Below are 17,912 nucleotides of genomic sequence, written 5' to 3'. Positions count from 1 at the left end.
TAACACCCGCTCTTTCACATACCATCTCTCTTCGGCCGTTAACGTGTTTACCACGAATCTGCTGGTTCTAAGCAGAGAAAGGCGGCTTTTCATCGGCTTCCCGCCATTATGCAACACTTAATGCTGTTCTCCGCCACAGAATCAGCTGATTCTCATTGATTTTGTAAGCCCGTCACTCCTGTAAAGTGATGCAAATAGGTGAAAAGCTGTTTTTTTCCGCTTCAGTCCACTAGAATTACGTTAATTGAGTCAACGGCTGACGAGTTCCAGTAGTCAAAAGAATGTCAACACTGAAGAAAAAGCTCTGGTGTTAAAGGGTTAAAGTTACTCCAGCCCAATACCAGGACTCACCTGTGATGAGAATGTGTGTTTTGTTGTTCCTTTTTAATGTATTTTCTCATTTAGGTGACCCAGAGCTACTCCAAGAACCACGACAGCGTTGGTGTGATCTTTGCCAGCATTGTTAACTTCAGTGAGTTCTACGAAGAGAGCTACGAGGGAGGAAAAGAATGCTATCGGGTCCTTAATGAGCTAATTGGAGATTTTGATGAACTCCTTCGAAAACCTGAATTCAAAAGTGTGGAGAAAATCAAGACGATTGGCTCCACCTACATGGCGGCGTCAGGCCTGAACGTTCAGCAGCTGGCAGAGACTGAAGACGATTGTCCGCATGCACACCTGAGGGCGCTTTTTAACTTTGCCCTGGAGATGATGGGCGTCCTGGACGATTTTAACAAGAACATGCTGGGCTTTGGTTTCAAGCTTCGCATCGGCTTCAACCACGGACCTTTGACGGCCGGAGTGATCGGCACCACCAAGCTGCTCTATGACATCTGGGGAGACACAGTCAACATTGCCAGTCGAATGGACTCCACAGGTGTGGAGTGTCGGGTGCAGGTGAGCGAGGAGAGCCATACGGTGCTCAGTGACATGGGCTTAGACTTTGAATACAGAGGAACTGTGAATGTTAAGGGCAAAGGCCAAATGAGGACTTTCCTTTACCCCAAAAGTGGAGACAGTGCTTTCCAGGATGGGACTGAGATGGGAGCAGGAGGTGGACATTTGTCCATGTCAGTGCCTGTCAATCAGACTGAGGTGTCTTCTTTCCAGTTGGGAGCTCCTCCATCTTCGTCCCCCTGTCCCCTTTCCTCTTCTCTTTCAGTGTTTGTCCCTGAATTTCAATGCACTTTAAGGCCTGCTTTGGCCGGGGTGGAGTCTGGACCGGCCAAGTCCACTGAGGTGAGGAATGTAGGACACAGAGATGCAGAGAAATTACATCAGCAGTCCTCGAAAACAGACTTTCCCACCCCTTCCCATTCTGAGCAAGCGCCAGGAGCTAGCGCTGCTCCTCTTGCACTCCAGGAGGAAGAAGTGGAAGAAGAAGAAAGCAACGAGCTCACAAAACTCACCGAGGAGTTTTTTGCTCGCCTCTGATCCCTGGTGTTTCTTGTGCTGGACTGTTAACAAATAAGGGCAGGTTGTCTCTTCTTTGGAGTGCGGTATGATGGACATGGACATCAGCGATCTGACTATCCTCATGGAGGAGGAGCCTCCGTTCCACGGCGGATCATGGTGGGTCAGATCTGTGTGGAGCACAGTAGATTAAAACAGCAACAAAGGGATTAAAAAGGTTCAGAGGGAAGGTTATTTTTGACGTTGTTCGTGATTTGTCTTGATAAATTTTCATTAAGTGCCTTAAGGACAACAGTGAACAAAGGAAAACAAGTTTTAAGAACTTGAGGCCGCAAGCCAAGTTGTGGTTTCTTACTCCATGCTTTTCAAGTATTTCTTTACAAATATTTACTGTCGTGTCATGCCAGTTTTTTTTACTTGATCAAATTTTTTACATCACTTGAGGGAATTGTTTTAAATAAAAGCCAGTGCAGTATAATGGGTTGGGCAGGAAATAATGGGAAAAGGGGGGGAATTGCATAAAGCTCACTAATCCAGATGTTCTGCTTTGATGTGAGAACTTAAATGCAGTATTCACGGATGCTTGGGTTCCATTTTCAAGAAGATGCATAAAAGCAAGCTCCATCCAATATCATTTGAGTAGTAGCTACATGCACATCAAGCACAGCTCTTGCACATTGTTTTTCAACCACTTGTTGTGGGTAGTTATTACCAGTATTTGCTTCTAATTAGGATTAGGAAAAGTTTTTAAATCCAACAATAAAATGTAATTTAAATGAGGTCACGTGGATCTGTATGATCTGCATAAAAGCCTAAAACAATAAAGAAAACAATAAAGCACTTTAGACATGCTGAGTAAATGTACACTCCGTCTTTTAAATTTACAACTTTCTCCCTTTTGTCAGTGAAAAGATGTGCTGTCAAACCTAAATTAAAACTACTAATTCAGAAAGTATAGTAATCTGCCTCTGAGGACATTAAGACCCCCATACCTTACAGTATCGTCTCCCACAACCATTGACTGTATACAAGGACTGGACTAAGTGACTCCTCCCCCCTGGCGTTCTAAACATGAAGTGGCTTTAAGAAGCCAAAATTCCATAGACGTCAATAGAGAAAAAAACAGTTATTCAGTCCTTCTATTGGTCGGAATAACCGTTCTGTATCTGATACCTTTTTTTAACATCTTGGTAATCCTCTTTTCTTTCATGGTATATTTTTAAAGTTCAAGTTATAAACTGACCAATCAGATGTCTCAATAAAAGTAGGTGGAGCCTGCTGGCTCCCATGTCCAACATTCAAAACCTTTGACAGATTTTGTGCAGCCCATTTTCAAATGGTAGGGGTGTGGCCTTCCAACAAGCTCACTCCTGATTGACGAAAGTGGTTCCCATAGAAACATTGGCTCGGACTGATTTCTGCTCACTGATGATGTCTGGCTCCAACATGGCGGCATCTGTATCGTGAAAAAATTGCGACTGAATTGACTTTTTGGTTGGAGCCTGGAGTAAAGCATTTTCAGTGGATGACATCACTCTGACTCGGTCCAGTTCTCACATACAGTGAATGCCTACAAGCCACCATGATCGTCAAGAAACACAAACAGTTTGGAATGCAAGTTTAAAAAGGGACAAATAATGTAAAAGACACTTTTTTGTTTGTGAGTTTTTCTTTTGCGTTTTTATTTAGCTTTTCTATGCATTTTCAATTGGAGAGAAATAATTAAATAAATGGATTAGATCTGTGCAGAACTCCAATACACTTATAAAGTACTAAAAATGTGTTCTCTTGAAATTATTGGAAATAAATCAATGCTGGCCTTTAGGAGGAATTGGGTGTTTCAAACGGATTGTTTAATAGACCTGCTTATTAAAAGGAGCATTAAAATGAAAGTTTAGAATGGAGTGGGAAAGGGACTATCGCTTTGTACTTGGAGTGACTTCACATCAAGGCTACACAGACTGGGCAGTCCTGTGATTAAACGCTAAGGTTGTTTATTATTTGCCTTCGTGGGGGAAAAAGAAACCATTTGGTGATGCTTTTCTAACGATGCGTCACGCATCAAGCGTGTCCCCTGCCTTTTGGTGTGTGACTTGAGTCGACGGGTTGCTACTGTTATAGTCTATCTCCAAGTGGAACCGTCTACTGTATCAATGTCGTGCCACTTTAACTGAGTGTTCCCTGGGTGCAGCGCAACCTGAACTACTTGATTGTGTTATGGTGCCTACATAATGAGTGTATTATTCTTTAAGACAGTTTCAGTGAGCTTGTTTGAAGTCATCCTGTTGTTGTACTGAGGATAGTGTATGAATGTATGTCACAGAAAACGCTCCGACAATGATTTCCACAACTTTTAATTGGACAAATGTTTCCCTGAATGTTTCTTTTGTATCTTTTCCAGAAGCTAAAATGGTGTGAATAATTGTCTGGCTGTGTTCAGTGATCTAAACTTAGTTTGTGCTTTTGTCTTTGCCCTTCAACGCACTTCCCTACAATCTGTTCATATCTACAATACATTTCACTAAAAATGAACAGTAGAAAAGCTTCACCATTCGGTTAAGCCACCCTTCAGCTCCCGTTTAAACTGTTCGTTGTCTGTACAGAATCTATAGGTTGCAGAATGTGAAAAGGAATGCAAAAGAATATTTAGGTTTTCTCACCTCGCCCTCTGGAGGAGGGTCAACCTCCGTGTCCCAGTGTCTTTTCTGTAGAACAACGTGGCCCTTTGCAAAGATTGAGAGATGATTCAAGTGATGGGCGTCCATCTCTGCTTTCCAGGCTGTCATCTGCAGAAGGCTTTGCTTTCCACTGCCATTGTGTATTGTGAACAACCAGTGCCTTTTAATTTGGTGAATGTTTCATTTGTGTGTGTAAGCTGTGGTTATCACAACGCTTCATCCATGTCGCATAAATACAAAAACCCAAAGAAGCAACAATCACTGTAGCCCGAGACTAAAAAAGTATCACTACAAGCACAAAATTAAGAATATTTGGTATTATTAAAATTAATGTTTTTGCCAAACATTAAGAACCAACTATATCTGACAGAGACGCATTAGTGTCACTCACCGTTCTGCCTTATGTTGTCACGTGATGGTAGAGTTTCGGACTACAGGGTCTCTACTCAGACCAGTTTCCCATTGCTGATGCCGACGTTCCCCTGCACTGCACGTTTTTTTAAACCAAGCATGCCTGATGAAGCTCATCAGTTATGCAACGACCTGATATCCAGTCAGTTGTATGAACCAGACAATAGGAAAACGCAACTATTTTTCAAATGTCGCCAACTAGGACGCACCAACCAGACGCACAATGCCAGAAGCAGCACAAAAATGAGCACTGCCAGATCAACACTGTTTGCGTGTAAGCTGTTGGGTTTCTTCTTCATTGGATGACATTGTTCCTCTGAGTTTAAAATCTTTATTCATGATCCTTTTATTTAATTTCATCACCACTCTTTTCAGGTTTATGCTGGACATGAAACATGGAACTCTGACACGAAACCCATGGTGGTGAATGACAGGGTGTGTTTTTTCTATAAAGGTGGTAAAAATGTTGGTAAAGAAAAAAAAACAGCAGCTTTGTGAATCAGTGATAGATTTGTTATTTCTCTTGTTGAAATAGTTTGAGTGGAATTTAAGACAGAAAAATAAAGGGAAAATGTGAAATGGTATAGTCTGAGGGCTTCAAAAAACACACACAAAGAAAACCGCTCTATGGCGTTTCATACTTAGTACAAGGTATTCAATGAGTTTGGGGCACAGGTTAGACAGTGTTTGCATTACAGTGCATATGATTTGTGTTCATGAATGAAATGTAAATTGTTTGTTTTGTGCATGTTATCCATGTATCGACTATCAACACATAATCGTAATCTACACACATTTGCACAAAGCACTCCGTGTTTTTACAGTTATTTTTGTCACAGATGATTTTTATACATTGTGCATGTGACAGATTTTATCCAAAAAAAAAAAGAAAAAATACTGATTTACTGTGAGTCTGTATGTGTAAGTGTTGAAAAGATTTTCTCCCCTTTTTTTTCCAACATGAGAGAAATAAATCTTTAAGAAGAAATCTTCAGTGTGCATTTGAAGGCAACAATTGAAGTGAACACTAGTTAACGTGAACGTAAAGGTGTGAGGGGTCAAGGCCGTGCCACACAGCCACTGCTACGTACAGGAGGCACATATTGCACGGTTGAAAATTGTTCAACAGCTCCAAACCGAATTCACGTAAAGACACGTCAGCCGAAACCCTCGTCGGACGTCTGCGCACATCGAAGAACGCAAGAAACACTTATGTATGACGTATATCACGCATGGCCCACGGAAGATGGATATTTCATAGGTTGAAAATGCTCAAAATGTACCCAGTGGCTGTGCGTCGACTGTTAAGTTGAGTGTTTGGCGTGTTTGTGGCTTTGCACTTCCAGAGTGGATCAGACATAAGGCTTTGTTTGCATTTGGCTTGTCATACAATGTCTGGAAAGAATTTTAAATGATGATCAGTTAACCATACAGGCTGAGGGACAACTTCACTGAAATGTTTTTTTTAACTTTCATTTACAGCAGCATTCACTGAGAAATGTTTACTTATAAAAACAACTGTTAAGCAAAAATAAATTAATATATAACAGGTGATTGGGAAATTTATATAAAAAATCATTCTTGATTTAAATACTAAGATTACAAAATATATTAATAATTATGACATATTAATATTATATTTATTGTATAATAATAAAGTACAATTATGTTTTTTTTATTTTCTATAAATATTCATAGTTGTTTTAATGTATAAAATGAAAATGAGAATTCTCAAAAGAGGGGAAGACTTGGAATGTTTTGACTCATGTTCGGCCGTCGAGCGCCCCTAGCGGGTAACCGGGGTACTGCTCACGCAGGGCGTGAGCGCGTGACCCCTCCCCCTCCAGAGTCGATCTGGAAAAGAAAAAAAACTTTTTTGTATCGAAGGAATCAACAGCCGCCATCTTGTTGTGGCTCGGAATTGGGATTTCGTTTCAACACGGGGTTTCACTCAGAAATTAAACATACATCTTGGGACATGACAGCGTCCTTTTAGCGAAAATCAAAGCTTGAAAATACATAGAAGTGATTTTATGCGCAAAAACTGGAGCTAGCTTGGTAGTCGTCGGACAAATAGGTCCGTATATGTCTGATTTCCCCTTCTGAGTGTGGCGTTTCTGCTCGTGTCGCCTTTCAGGAGCATTATTAATCGTTGGTAAGCTGAGGCCACGTCATGACTTTATGTATCTATATGTATGCTTTTTAAGACACAAACTGGTGTGCATCTGTGCATTTTGGGGGCGCTTTGCGCGATTTTTGCATGAAGACATTTGACGTCACGCAAAATGGGTACGTCGTTGAACATCTAGCAATTGCCCGTCTCCCGAAATGCTGCAGTGTTGTACCTGATTTTTTAAATGGTCGTTTCGAAACGCGTCCTGTTCATGGGGATCGTTGTAGTTGGGGTTATTTAATGACAATAATGTGGGTGTTGGGTGTTGGATTAACATGGGGTGAATGGCGGTGGCGAAGCGGGGCGCTATTGCATCTCTTTTGAACGGCTCTCTGACACAGCGAGGAGTTGCTAACAGTCAACTTAGCTGGAAGCAGCCAATTAGCTAGCTGTTAGCCAGTTAGCGAACGCTAGCGGGCTGCCAGCTTGCTAATGCGCTAACCGAAAAGGAGTTTTCGGGGGGGGAAAAAAGAAAACCCTACAGTTAGTCAACCTAAAAATCTAGGCAGACGTGGAGGAGGTATGGCTGAAAACTTACTCGATCACGGACCTCCCAGCACCAAACGGCCGAAGCTGAATTCACCTGCACTGTCAGCGTCTGATGGACAAGGTAAGGCCCTCAGTCACACATGACAAACGTATCACCTATCAACCATTCTTCAGCTTTCATTCCTAACACTTCTGATGCCATTAGTCTTGCCACTCGCTCTGTTTTAAGGTGACTTTCTGTTGGCGTGACTCTTGGTGGTGGCAGTTGTTTGTTATCCTGACTGCACGTTCAGCTAGTTTGACAGAGTTATTAGCCCGTATACTGCCCCCCCTCCCCCTTTAACATACATGTGTAATATATTGTAATTGTCCAACTCATCCAACGTCAACATAAACAATTTGCCAGCTTGACCTTGTTTAAACACTGCCACATATGTTCAATATGGAGTGAATAGTCTTGTTTTATTGAAGCTGTTGTTTAAAGCATGTTGTCCTTTACCATCCAAGATCATGCATGTTTCAGCCAGAAGCATGTAGTTGACATGTGCACGCTTCTGAATGCTCAGGAAATGTTCATACAGAGTGTGATGTCAACACAGGTAAAGGGTTATTCCTGTCAACTCTTTAGCTATGCTTTACAGTAGACTTCATTACTATGTTTAAGGGGAATTTATTTATTTTGTTTCCAATAAAGTACAACCAAAAATTAAATTTCCCACATGCATACTTGAAGAAGTGCGTTGATTTGTTTAGATTTTCTTAACTATGTCAATAAGTGTAGGAGACTCTTCATCGTGGACCTCTTTCCTCTCTTTTTGTAGCACATGTCCTGTAGATTAGTCAAAACAATGGTTCTGTTAAGCAATGTGTCTTATTTATTAGAATATTTTAGTAGTAGTTTGTTGGTTGTAGGAGTGTATAGAGTCGTTTGAACAATTCGATTCAAATCATCTTTTGTGGTTGACGATGGGATTCGTAGTTGATTCTTGTTCATTCTGAACGATCTGATCCTCTGTCCTAAAGTGGATCCAGATCCTCTGCCCTAAAGTGGATCCAGATCCTCTTTCCTAAAGTGGATCCAGATCCTCTTTCCTAAAGTGGATCCAGATCCTCTTTCCTAAAGTGGATCCAGATCCTCTGTCCTAAAGTGGATCCAGATCCTCTGTCCTAAAGTGGATCCAGATCCTCTTCATCCAAACTTCCAGACAGAAATTCCTGCTACTGATCAGTTTTCCAGATTCTTGGATTTCTTCCAGATCATCAAGTTAAATGAAATCTGTGTCCAAACCAACAAGTAAACTAGAATGAATGTCAAATCCATTCACATGTTAGTTTCCTAAAGTTCACCACTGTTGTTTTTCCACATCCAGAGAATCCAAAGGGAACATTCTTAGAACATTCTAGACACTGGATGGTCACATGACTTTATTCAAAGTCTGTCCACACATTGGACTGGAATGATGGACTGATCCGTGTTCATGACATCACACGTGTGTTGATGCTGTGATTGGTCGATTTTATGCTATAGTAAAATAAACCTATAGTACCTCATCCCAATTGGTATTTTCCAAGATTGATTAAACTATTTAATTTTTAATGGTTCAATTCGATGAACAACTTGCCTCAGATCGATCTGGTTGAATATATCGATTAACCGTTACGCCCCTCTGCTTGGTTAGTTTTTTTTGATTGTACGGGTCTATTAACTTTTAACAAATTGTCAAAAGAACGCTGGGTATTCTAAAAATTGCATTATCAAAAAAAATCTTTTGTCCAAAATTATGAGCTGAACTATATTGAAATGCGTCTTTTGAGACATCTTTGAGACATTGGTAAAGATTGATGGCACATAACGACTTCCAAAAGAATCTGTCCATGCAAAATCACTCCCCAAGTCACTTCTGAAATACTAATATTACATGTTTTTTAAGTATATTTATGCAAGTTTGTTAGTATTTATTTTCATACAGCTGAAAAAGTTTAAGTTACGTGTGATTTTGAAAGTTTACGTTTCTATTAGTCAACGTTTGATATAATTATTAAAGCTTGTTATGTGTTGAGTTTGGCTCACTTTTTAACTAAAGATTTTCTTGCAGTACTCTACCAGAGTTACCAGTCTTCTACGCTAAACTAGTGCAACACAGTCGGCTCTAAAGGAGTTCTTGTTCACTTGCATCTGCAAAACTTTTTATGACTTATGGCAGAGCTGTGAGGTAGCTTTTCTGATAATGGCTTTGCTCTTTTAAAGCCCTTTTAGCAAGTAATGTGGATTTATTTTTGGGTTTGTTGCTAATTTGAAAGACGTGTCCGTGTTTAACCCTCAGCATAGAAGACACATACAGACTGCTGTAAATCATTTGCTTCGAACAATTTCTCTCAGACATGGAGAAGTGCTGTGGCACTCTGTTTGACCAAGCATGTAATATCACACATTTGACCCCAAAAAAGATTAGTTTGTTTTTTTAAATAATTCTGTTAATCAACAACTCAAAAGTAAAGGCTGATTTTGATTATTTAATTTTCAATAAATTTTAACTTATTGTTACTTTTGAACGTTTCAAGTCATTTCAGTGAGCATTGTGGACTTTCTTTCTTAAACTGAGGGGTTCCAACTATTCTGTCCACCACTGTAACCTAACCTGACAGAGTCAAATGTAAAAGGATTTATGGTAGAGTAAAAAGCAAACATATGTTTTCTATTCAGCTGTAATTGTCACTTTAAAAAGTTATGATAAATAAATAATGAGTAATTTAACATTAAGGAGTAGTTACATGTATTTTTCATTACATTTAGTTACATGTATAAGTTCTATCTGGCCGCTTGAGGACGCTATGCTGATGTAGCCCTCAGTGAAAATGAGTTTGACACCCCTGCGTTAAAGCATAAAAAATATATTTTAAATGGTTTACAAAAGTATAGGATCAGGACCCTGAATCAGTATCAAATTTTATGACTATTTACTCAGTGTAGATCAAATTGAAAGCCTTGTTTCCTGCATGTAGTCCTACCTTGGGGTCTGTTCTAGCTGTTCACACTTTTGCTAAAGGCATTTATCTTTCAGCATGCAGGCAGAACTTTGCATTGCACGATGAGGCTGCTAGCGTCACTGGTAAGCTTTTGGTAGGGTGTCAAAAAAGATCAAAATAATGGAAGAAGGGCTGTATTATTTTACCATAAACTGACAAATAGTGTCATGGTAAAGTATATTATGGGTGTTCTGATTCATTTGCAATCACTACTGCTATATGGTCAGTATACTTTGAAACATAGATTAGATTTTACATCGAAAAATTTAAAAACTAAAGGCTTGTATTATTGCCTCTTAATGCAATTATTTGTTGATAAGAAACGATTAATAGAGCTTTCTATGATTTTTTTTTTAATGACATTCTGCAGCACTGAGAACATTGTGGTTGCTGTGTAGACTCGATGGGGAAGAAGAGAGGAGGAAGAGTAAGAAAATAAAAAATGGATGGTCCCTAGAGTCAGAGAAACCCCGTCTTCATTGAGCACTTTCATCTTGATGCCTGAGGACAGGTAGCAAGCTAGAGCAGCAGGTTTGTTCAGTAAAGCCCCATTTACCAATAAAAGTGCCTTCAATTAAAGCAGACATATACTGAATCCTAATTTCACTGAAGATTGCCGCCAAGCAGCTTGTGGTATCATATCTGCTTCATTGCTTTTGTTTTTGAAGGATTTAACCCAGAACCTTAATAACTGCATGTAGTTTGACTTTTCATTGTAATTTTCACAGTAACGTTTATGACCGTAGCAAATATTTGGGATAAAATAAACTTGGCATTTTTAATTTCTTTATAGAAATACAGATAAGTAATGAAGTGAAAGAACAGTGAGATCATAAAATAATTGAGACATAAACGGGTTAGTTAAATATAACAACGCACCTCTCACCCTCCACGGGTGGTTTCTCCTCCAAGCTGGGGTCCTCCACCAGAGGCCTGGGAGCTTGAGGGTCCTGCAGGATCTTAGCTGTTCCTGTTCTTGTCTGGACTGAGAGGTCTGAGGTCTTTCCAAGTATCTGTTGTTGGGGGTTAATGCCCCCAGTGCTCCAATTACCACCACTGTCACCTTCACTTTCCAGGCTTTCTCCAGTTCTTCTCTGAGTCCCTTCTATTTCTCCAGTTTATTATGTTCCTTCTTCCTGATGTTTCCTCGCATCACATCTGAGGTTATGTGGCGTGAATTGAGTGTCGGTCACAGCAAGTCGCACAGCAGCTCGTTTTGAATGTTGCAGCGCAATGTGGACATCAGGCTCAAAACCAGAGTTCCAATATTTGAACTTTGGTGAGGTTAACTCAATTTTTAGCCAAATTAAGAAAAAAAAACCCTGTGTCATATTCTAGGAAATGGTTTCTGCAGAGTGGTTGGAGTTCATTAGAAACTCACCTCTGAGTTGTGAGAGGACTGTTGCTGCACGGCACCCCCAACCCCTGTTCCCCTCCCCGTTGCTGAGAGCTCTTTGTTTGAACATTCTCCCACTGGCTTACCGCCCCTCACACCCCCAACATAACATTATCGGGGCAAACAAAAGCAGCAAAACCAGAGCGATCCAACCGTACAGTTTAGATCCAGATTCTAGGTCAAACGAAGAAAACAAAGATGCCCAGACGATCAATTTGTCTGACAGTGGATGATCAGAATGGAGCAGAGCAGGGAGACTGTGGCATTGGTTCATTTTCTAAATTTTAATTAGTAGGTCATAGTTTTGTGCTATGAAGTCTGTAGAAGATGTTCATTTCCTCTTTAGTGTTAGATTTTAGACAGAAACTGACACAAATTGCATGTTTTGTGTGTTTGCTTTTTGGCGTCAAAACTAATTTTAATGAAATGAAATATGAAAGGACTGAAGGGCTCAGCCATTAGAATTGGCCTTTTATGTCAGCAGAAAATAAGGTACTGGAAGTGAAACATAAACTACAGCAGAGCCATTTGTGTGTTACTCAAAAAAAGTTGAGAAGATGAGGCCTTTTATTTTGTAAATAAGAAATGCTATGGGGAATTATGTGTTGTGCACATTTGACTTACATGTTGTTATCTTAGTTACATCTTAAGGGCAAGCAGTGGCCAAAATGAATGTTTGTTTTCCGGGGCTCTTCTACATTTGTGGGTTTGTCGAGATTTAATTTATAGTTTTTATGAGTCTGGGTTGTTGGTTTATTCATAGTCTTCAGTGTTGTGTCAGTTGTATGTTTTTGTCACACCACAAGTGAGAGCTTTGCAGCTCTCTTTCAGTTTTAGTGTTTAGGTTGTGGGCCAGGGGTCTCAATCTAAATGTATCCAGGGGTCACTGGAGGCAGAGTCTGGGTAAGGCTGGACCACGTCAGAGATCTAGGGGGAAAAATGTAAAAAAAATCCTCAGCCTAATTCCTTGGATGCCCTATGAGAAACTACGGCAACGTCATATTTTATTCACTAATTCCTAAAGACTATGTAGTGCGGGGCTGACCAGTGCCTTCGATTTTAACTCAATGCTGACTCATGCTCACTGCTTTTTATTAATTTATCCATTCAAAAAAAATAATAAATATAAACATTTTACAAAGACTAAATATGAATCATGGTTCTGATAATGAAAACCTGCACAATATATTAAAATACTGTAAATTATTTTTTTTCAAATATCAAATCATTCATATACAATGCATTCTGTATGCATTCGATAATGCACTAGATGGTCACTAGATTATAACGCTAATCTAATGACCATCGATGCACAGTCATTTCCAGGGAACTGAATTTCAGAATTGTAGATTTGGAGAGTTTGTCAAAATTGCAAATACCCTATATAATGCAGTTGTAGTGGAGGAATTTGGATTCAACTTATGTCTCTTGGCTGGCCTGAAGGTGCGTTGAGGTTCCCCCGGCAGAATTTGAGGAAACCTCTGTGCACAGGGGTCTGCATTTTTGCTTAGGCAGCTGCCCTTGAAACTCAGCTGTGAATAATTTGACATGGAAGGATGGATGAGTGGAGGATGGATGTATGGGTGGGTGGATGGATCGATCGATGGATTGAGAATCAATTAATCAATGAAGGGTCGATGGATGGATGCTTTTGATTTTAAAATCAACTATAGATGGATACAAAAAGATTATTTTAGTGTATACTGCAGACATAACATGTCCTAAAATTAAAGAAACCTAAGAGCTTTTGAACAACACCATGAAAAACCATGTAAGAATTTATATTAAACATGACTTTTTTTATTTCATTTTTTTAGAGCTCGGATCGTTGTCCTGGGATGATTTGGAGAATGACCTTCCTGATGAATTAATTCCCAATGGAGGGGAATATAGCCATATGGGTGGAGCTACTGGGCCAGGCGGCACCTCAGCTGGTCTGAGTGGGAATGGTGGTGCCTCTATTGTCCCAGATGCTGCTGCAAAGCATAAACAGCTCTCTGAACTTCTTCGGACGGGTAGCACAGCCAATATCACAGGCACTGGGCTCAGCTCTGGCAGCCCTCAACCTGGTGGTATTGGGACACAGCTGGGAACACCGCTGGGTAAGAGCCCGCTTGGCCAGGGCTCTCCAAACAGCCACCCATCACCCCAGGCCCAGAAGGCAGGAACACCTACTGGAGTAGCAGGGCAGAATACCAGTAATACCACTGCAACAATGGGCTTGAGCACAACTGGTTTCACTCAGACTATGATAAACAATAACCAGGGTCATGCCGGACTCCACAACCAAGGGGGTCAGCCTCAACCTGGTCAAGTGATAAATGGCGGGATTGTACCTGGGACCGGAAGAGGACGTGGTGCTGGAGTAGCAGGCATGCAGTACCAGGGACAGACATTACAGGCAACGGCACCAGGAGCAACTGGAAGTGCTTTGGCAGAAACACTCACTCAAGGGGGACAGCAGATTGGAGCTCATCCCACTCTTGGTGCTGCCCAGCAAGCAGGCAACATGAACAAGGTAAAATGTGATCCTAGTTTAAGTCAGTTTGTTTTCATGCACGCTTTAAACTAAGTGGACATTGATGTACAAGGATTACATGACATGGCTTCTAACACAGTGGTGTGGAAAAGTGTTTTCACATGTCATTAATCCTGTTTGTTTCCATGTTTGACGTTTGTTTCAAATCACCAAGAAAATGTAAATATTAGAGAAAGATTACACACAGTAAGGCAAAAAAGTATTTAGAATGCCTGTAAACGCCCTTCTTATTGTGCTTACTATAGTACTAAATTGTAATTTTTTAAGGATTCGCTTGTGAAAAACATGCAAAAAATAAGAAATCTTGACACTTTCACATAGGGTTGTGCAGATGGTCGATACCATTGTCCATCGTGATGGCTGACTGGCATCACAACAATGGAGAGACACCATCGTGATGCCACGCCCCCGCCACGCTGCAAGTCGACACCATAAGCCGCGGTTACATGTGCAAAATATCTTGATCGGATCAATGGTTGGATTAGAATCCAACTGTGTACATGGGCCCAGAAAAACGTTTTCCAATTATAACAAACGTTGACACGGTCACACTTTCGGACTGAATAAATCATTCGCACATGCGCAGTAGTGTTTGAAATACTGGAAGAGGAAATGAGTTCCGCTGAGAGGCTACATCCATAGATATCTGGCAGCTCTGTAAGATACGAGATGATCTTCTAAACGGGCTTTTATTAATGTTACTGTTATTATGAAGCGCCTGTTCGCTCATTATTTTAATTATAATCCGTGTGGTCAGTGCTTTTCCTGTTGAAGAATGGAGCTGGAAGAAGCCAGGACTAAGAGAAGCTAACAACACGCGCTAACAACATTTAGCCTTTGATGAACATAAATCCATGCGGGAAATGCTGCAATCTGCATCCTGGCTGCACGTAAATATGTGGGAATAACATCAGCCTTTATTTTGTCGTCACACGACAGGAAACACAAATCCAGGTGATTGTTTGAACAGTTTCTAAGGACTGAGCCACATTTTGCTTTGAAAAGCTCACACACACCCCCAAAGCCGCTAATTGTGCTGATGGTCCGAGCTCTGCTTGGACACGCACTTTTACCGGAAGACCCGGTTCTCCTGAGTTCGGTAGGTCGTTCACCTAGAGCTGCGGGACGGATGGCAGTCCAAGTCTCCCACACATAGCGCACACGTCACGAAGCATCCTCCCTTCCCCTCAAACACAAAGTCTGTCTGCTGTGCTCAGGGTCTCGGTCGCTCGGCCCACCGGTCCACTTGACTAATCAAGTGGACTACACTTCTTTTCTATATATATATATATATATATATATATATATATATATTGTCAAAGTGACTTCCCTCAGTTTATACTGGATCATCGCGGATGAGTCATTAGTTGGGAAATAAAATAAATGAAGTAATAAAGTGAAATAACGAATACTAATTATGTAATAACGAAAAATTAACCCCCCCGACGATATCGTCGTCCATCCCGATGGTTCACTGCAAACATCGTCAACGGCCAATTTAAGGGACATCGCCCAAACCTAATTTCACATAAACAATTGTTACACAAACTATAGGTGTCATTTAAAAATTGTTGGAGGAAACTGCTTCAGCTTTGGACATACACTGGGGCAAAAAAAAGTATTCAGTCACCCACCAATTGTGGAAGTCCTCCCACTTAAAAAGAAAAGAAGGCCTGTAATTTTCCTCATTGGTAGACCTAAATTATGAGAGACTCAACGAGAAAAAAATCCAGAATATCACATTGTCTGATATTTAAAGAATTTATTTGCAAATTATGTTGAAAAATAAGTATTTCTTCAATAACAAAAGTTTAGCTCTGTACTTTATTCTATACCCTTTGTTGGTAGTGACAGTTGTCAAACGTTTTCTGTAAGTCTTCACAAGGTTTTCACAAACTGTTGTTGGTATTTTGGTCCATTCCTCCATGCAGATCTCCTCTAGAGCAGTGATGTTTTGGGTCGCTGGGCAGCACAGACTTTCAACTCTCTCCAGAGATTTTCGATGGGGTTATGATCTGGAGACTGGCCAGGCCACTCCAGGATCTGGAAATGCTTCTTATGAAGCCACTCCTTCGTTACCCAGGCAACGTGTGTTTGGGATCGTTGTCATGGTGAAAGACCCAGCCATGTTTTCATCTTCCATGCTGATAGGAGGTTTTCACCCAAAATCTGACCGTACATGGCCCCATCCATTCTTTCCTTTACACTAGGGGTGTCAAACTCATTTTCACCGAGGGCCACATCAGCATAGTGGCTGTCCTCAAAGGGCCAGATATAACTGAAAATACATGTAACTACTCTTTAATGTTAAATAACTCATAATTTGTATATTATATCTTTTTAAAGTGACAATTCCAGTTGCCTAGAAAACATATGTTTGCTTGTTATTCTAGCATAATAAGTCCTAATGTATAGTTGTCCAATCCGATATTTCAAGTCAGATTCCCCTTAGATATTAATAAAGACACACCAATTTAAATTTTTTATTTTAAGAAATGAAAAACGTTTATGCTCTCGCTGGCCACAGAAAATGACATGGAGGGCCACATTTGGCCCGCGGGCCTTGAGTTTGACACGTGCTTTACACGGATCCAGGATGGTCCTTTTGCTGAAAAACAGCCCAAAGCATGATGCTTCCACCCCCATGCTTTACAGCAGGTCTGGTGTTCTTTGGATGCAGCTCAGCATTCTTCCTCCTCCAAACACGACGAGTAGAGTTCCTACCAAAAAGTTCCACTTTGGTTTCATCTGACCATAGGACATTCTCCCAATCCTCTTCTGGATCCCCCAAATGTTCTCTAACAGACTGTAGACAGGCCTGCACGTGTACCGGCTTTAGCAGGGGGACACGTCTGGCCCTGCAGGGTTTGAGTCCCTGGTGGTGTAGTGTGTTACTGATGGTAGCCTTTGTTACTTTGGTCCCAGCTCTCTGCAGGTCATTCACTAGGTCCCCTGTGGGGTTCTGGGATCTTTGCTCACCGTTCTTGTGATCATTTTGACCCTACGGGGTGAGATCTTGGGGGGAGCCCCAGATGGAGGGAGATTCTCAGAGTCTTGTATGTCTTCCATTTCCTAATAATTGCCCCCACAGTTGATTTCTTTGCACCAAGCTGCTAACCTGCAGATTCAGTCTTCCAGCCTGGTGCAGGTCAATAATTTGGTTTCTGGTGTCCTTGGACTGCTCTTTGGTCTTGGTCATAGTGGAGTTTGGAGTGTGACTGTGTGAGGATGTGGACAGGTGTCTTTCTATAGATAACCAGTTCAAACAGGAGCCATTAATACGGGTAACCAGTGGAGGACAGAGGATCCTCTACAGAAGAAGTTAGAGGTCTGTGAGAGACAGAAATCTGGCTTGTTTGTAGATGAAAAAATACTTATTTTCCACCATCATTTAAAAATAAATTATTTGAAATATCAGACAATTTGATTTTCTGGATTAATTTTTTTTTCATTTTGTCTCTCATGGTTAAATTATACCTATGATGAAAATTGTGGGAGAACTTCCCCAATTGGGGCCTGACTGAAAACTTTTTTGACCCACTGTAAAGTGCAAAATAAATTTCAGACATAAGTCTGAAAAACCCAATTAGCTTTAGATATTTTTCTGTTCACTTGGGTTTCATTTTATAAAGAAAACAACTGTTTGGTTATATTCATGCATTATGCAAAAAATGGCTTTAAATATGCAGCAGAAAAGGACATGAGGGGCCTTAGAAGATTTCAGAGTGGGAGGCGACTGAGGAGAAAGTAGGAGGCAATCACCCGAGCACTGAAGGCACCAGGTGT

At 40.7% G+C, this 17,912-nt stretch overlaps 2 protein-coding genes across 8 annotated transcripts in view; both read left to right on the top strand.

Annotated features, from left to right (window-relative positions):
- Positions 1–5,490, top strand: part of adcy9a (adenylate cyclase 9a) — a 49,990-nt gene extending 44,500 nt beyond the window's left edge. Inside the window, exon 11 of the mRNA XM_011480969.4 lies at positions 406–5,490. Coding sequence (XP_011479271.1) covers positions 406–1,434 — 1,029 coding nt within the window. The 3' untranslated portion in view covers positions 1,435–5,490. The remainder of the gene's footprint in view (positions 1–405) is intronic.
- An 863-nt stretch (positions 5,491–6,353) lies between these two features.
- Positions 6,354–17,912, top strand: part of crebbpa (CREB binding lysine acetyltransferase a) — a 42,956-nt gene continuing 31,397 nt past the window's right edge. For 4 of the 7 annotated variants that reach the window (XM_078949281.1, XM_020706435.3, XM_023961014.2 and 1 more), the window contains exons 1-2: positions 6,354–7,285; positions 13,405–14,105. In XM_078949281.1, the coding sequence (XP_078805407.1) occupies positions 7,198–7,285; positions 13,405–14,105 (789 nt within the window). In that variant the 5' untranslated portion in view covers positions 6,354–7,197. The remainder of the gene's footprint in view (positions 7,286–13,404; positions 14,106–17,912) is intronic. The other 3 variants (XM_078949360.1, XM_023961022.2, XM_023961018.2) reach the window with 1 other exon arrangement.

The sequence above is a fragment of the Oryzias latipes genome, chromosome 1, assembly GCF_053564925.1.
Source record: "Oryzias latipes strain Hd-rR chromosome 1, Olatipes_Hd-rR_3.1".
Taxonomy (NCBI): Eukaryota; Metazoa; Chordata; class Actinopteri; order Beloniformes; family Adrianichthyidae; genus Oryzias; species Oryzias latipes.
The sequence above is the reverse complement of the archived record's forward strand: the minus strand, read 5'-3'. Positions and strand labels throughout refer to the sequence as shown.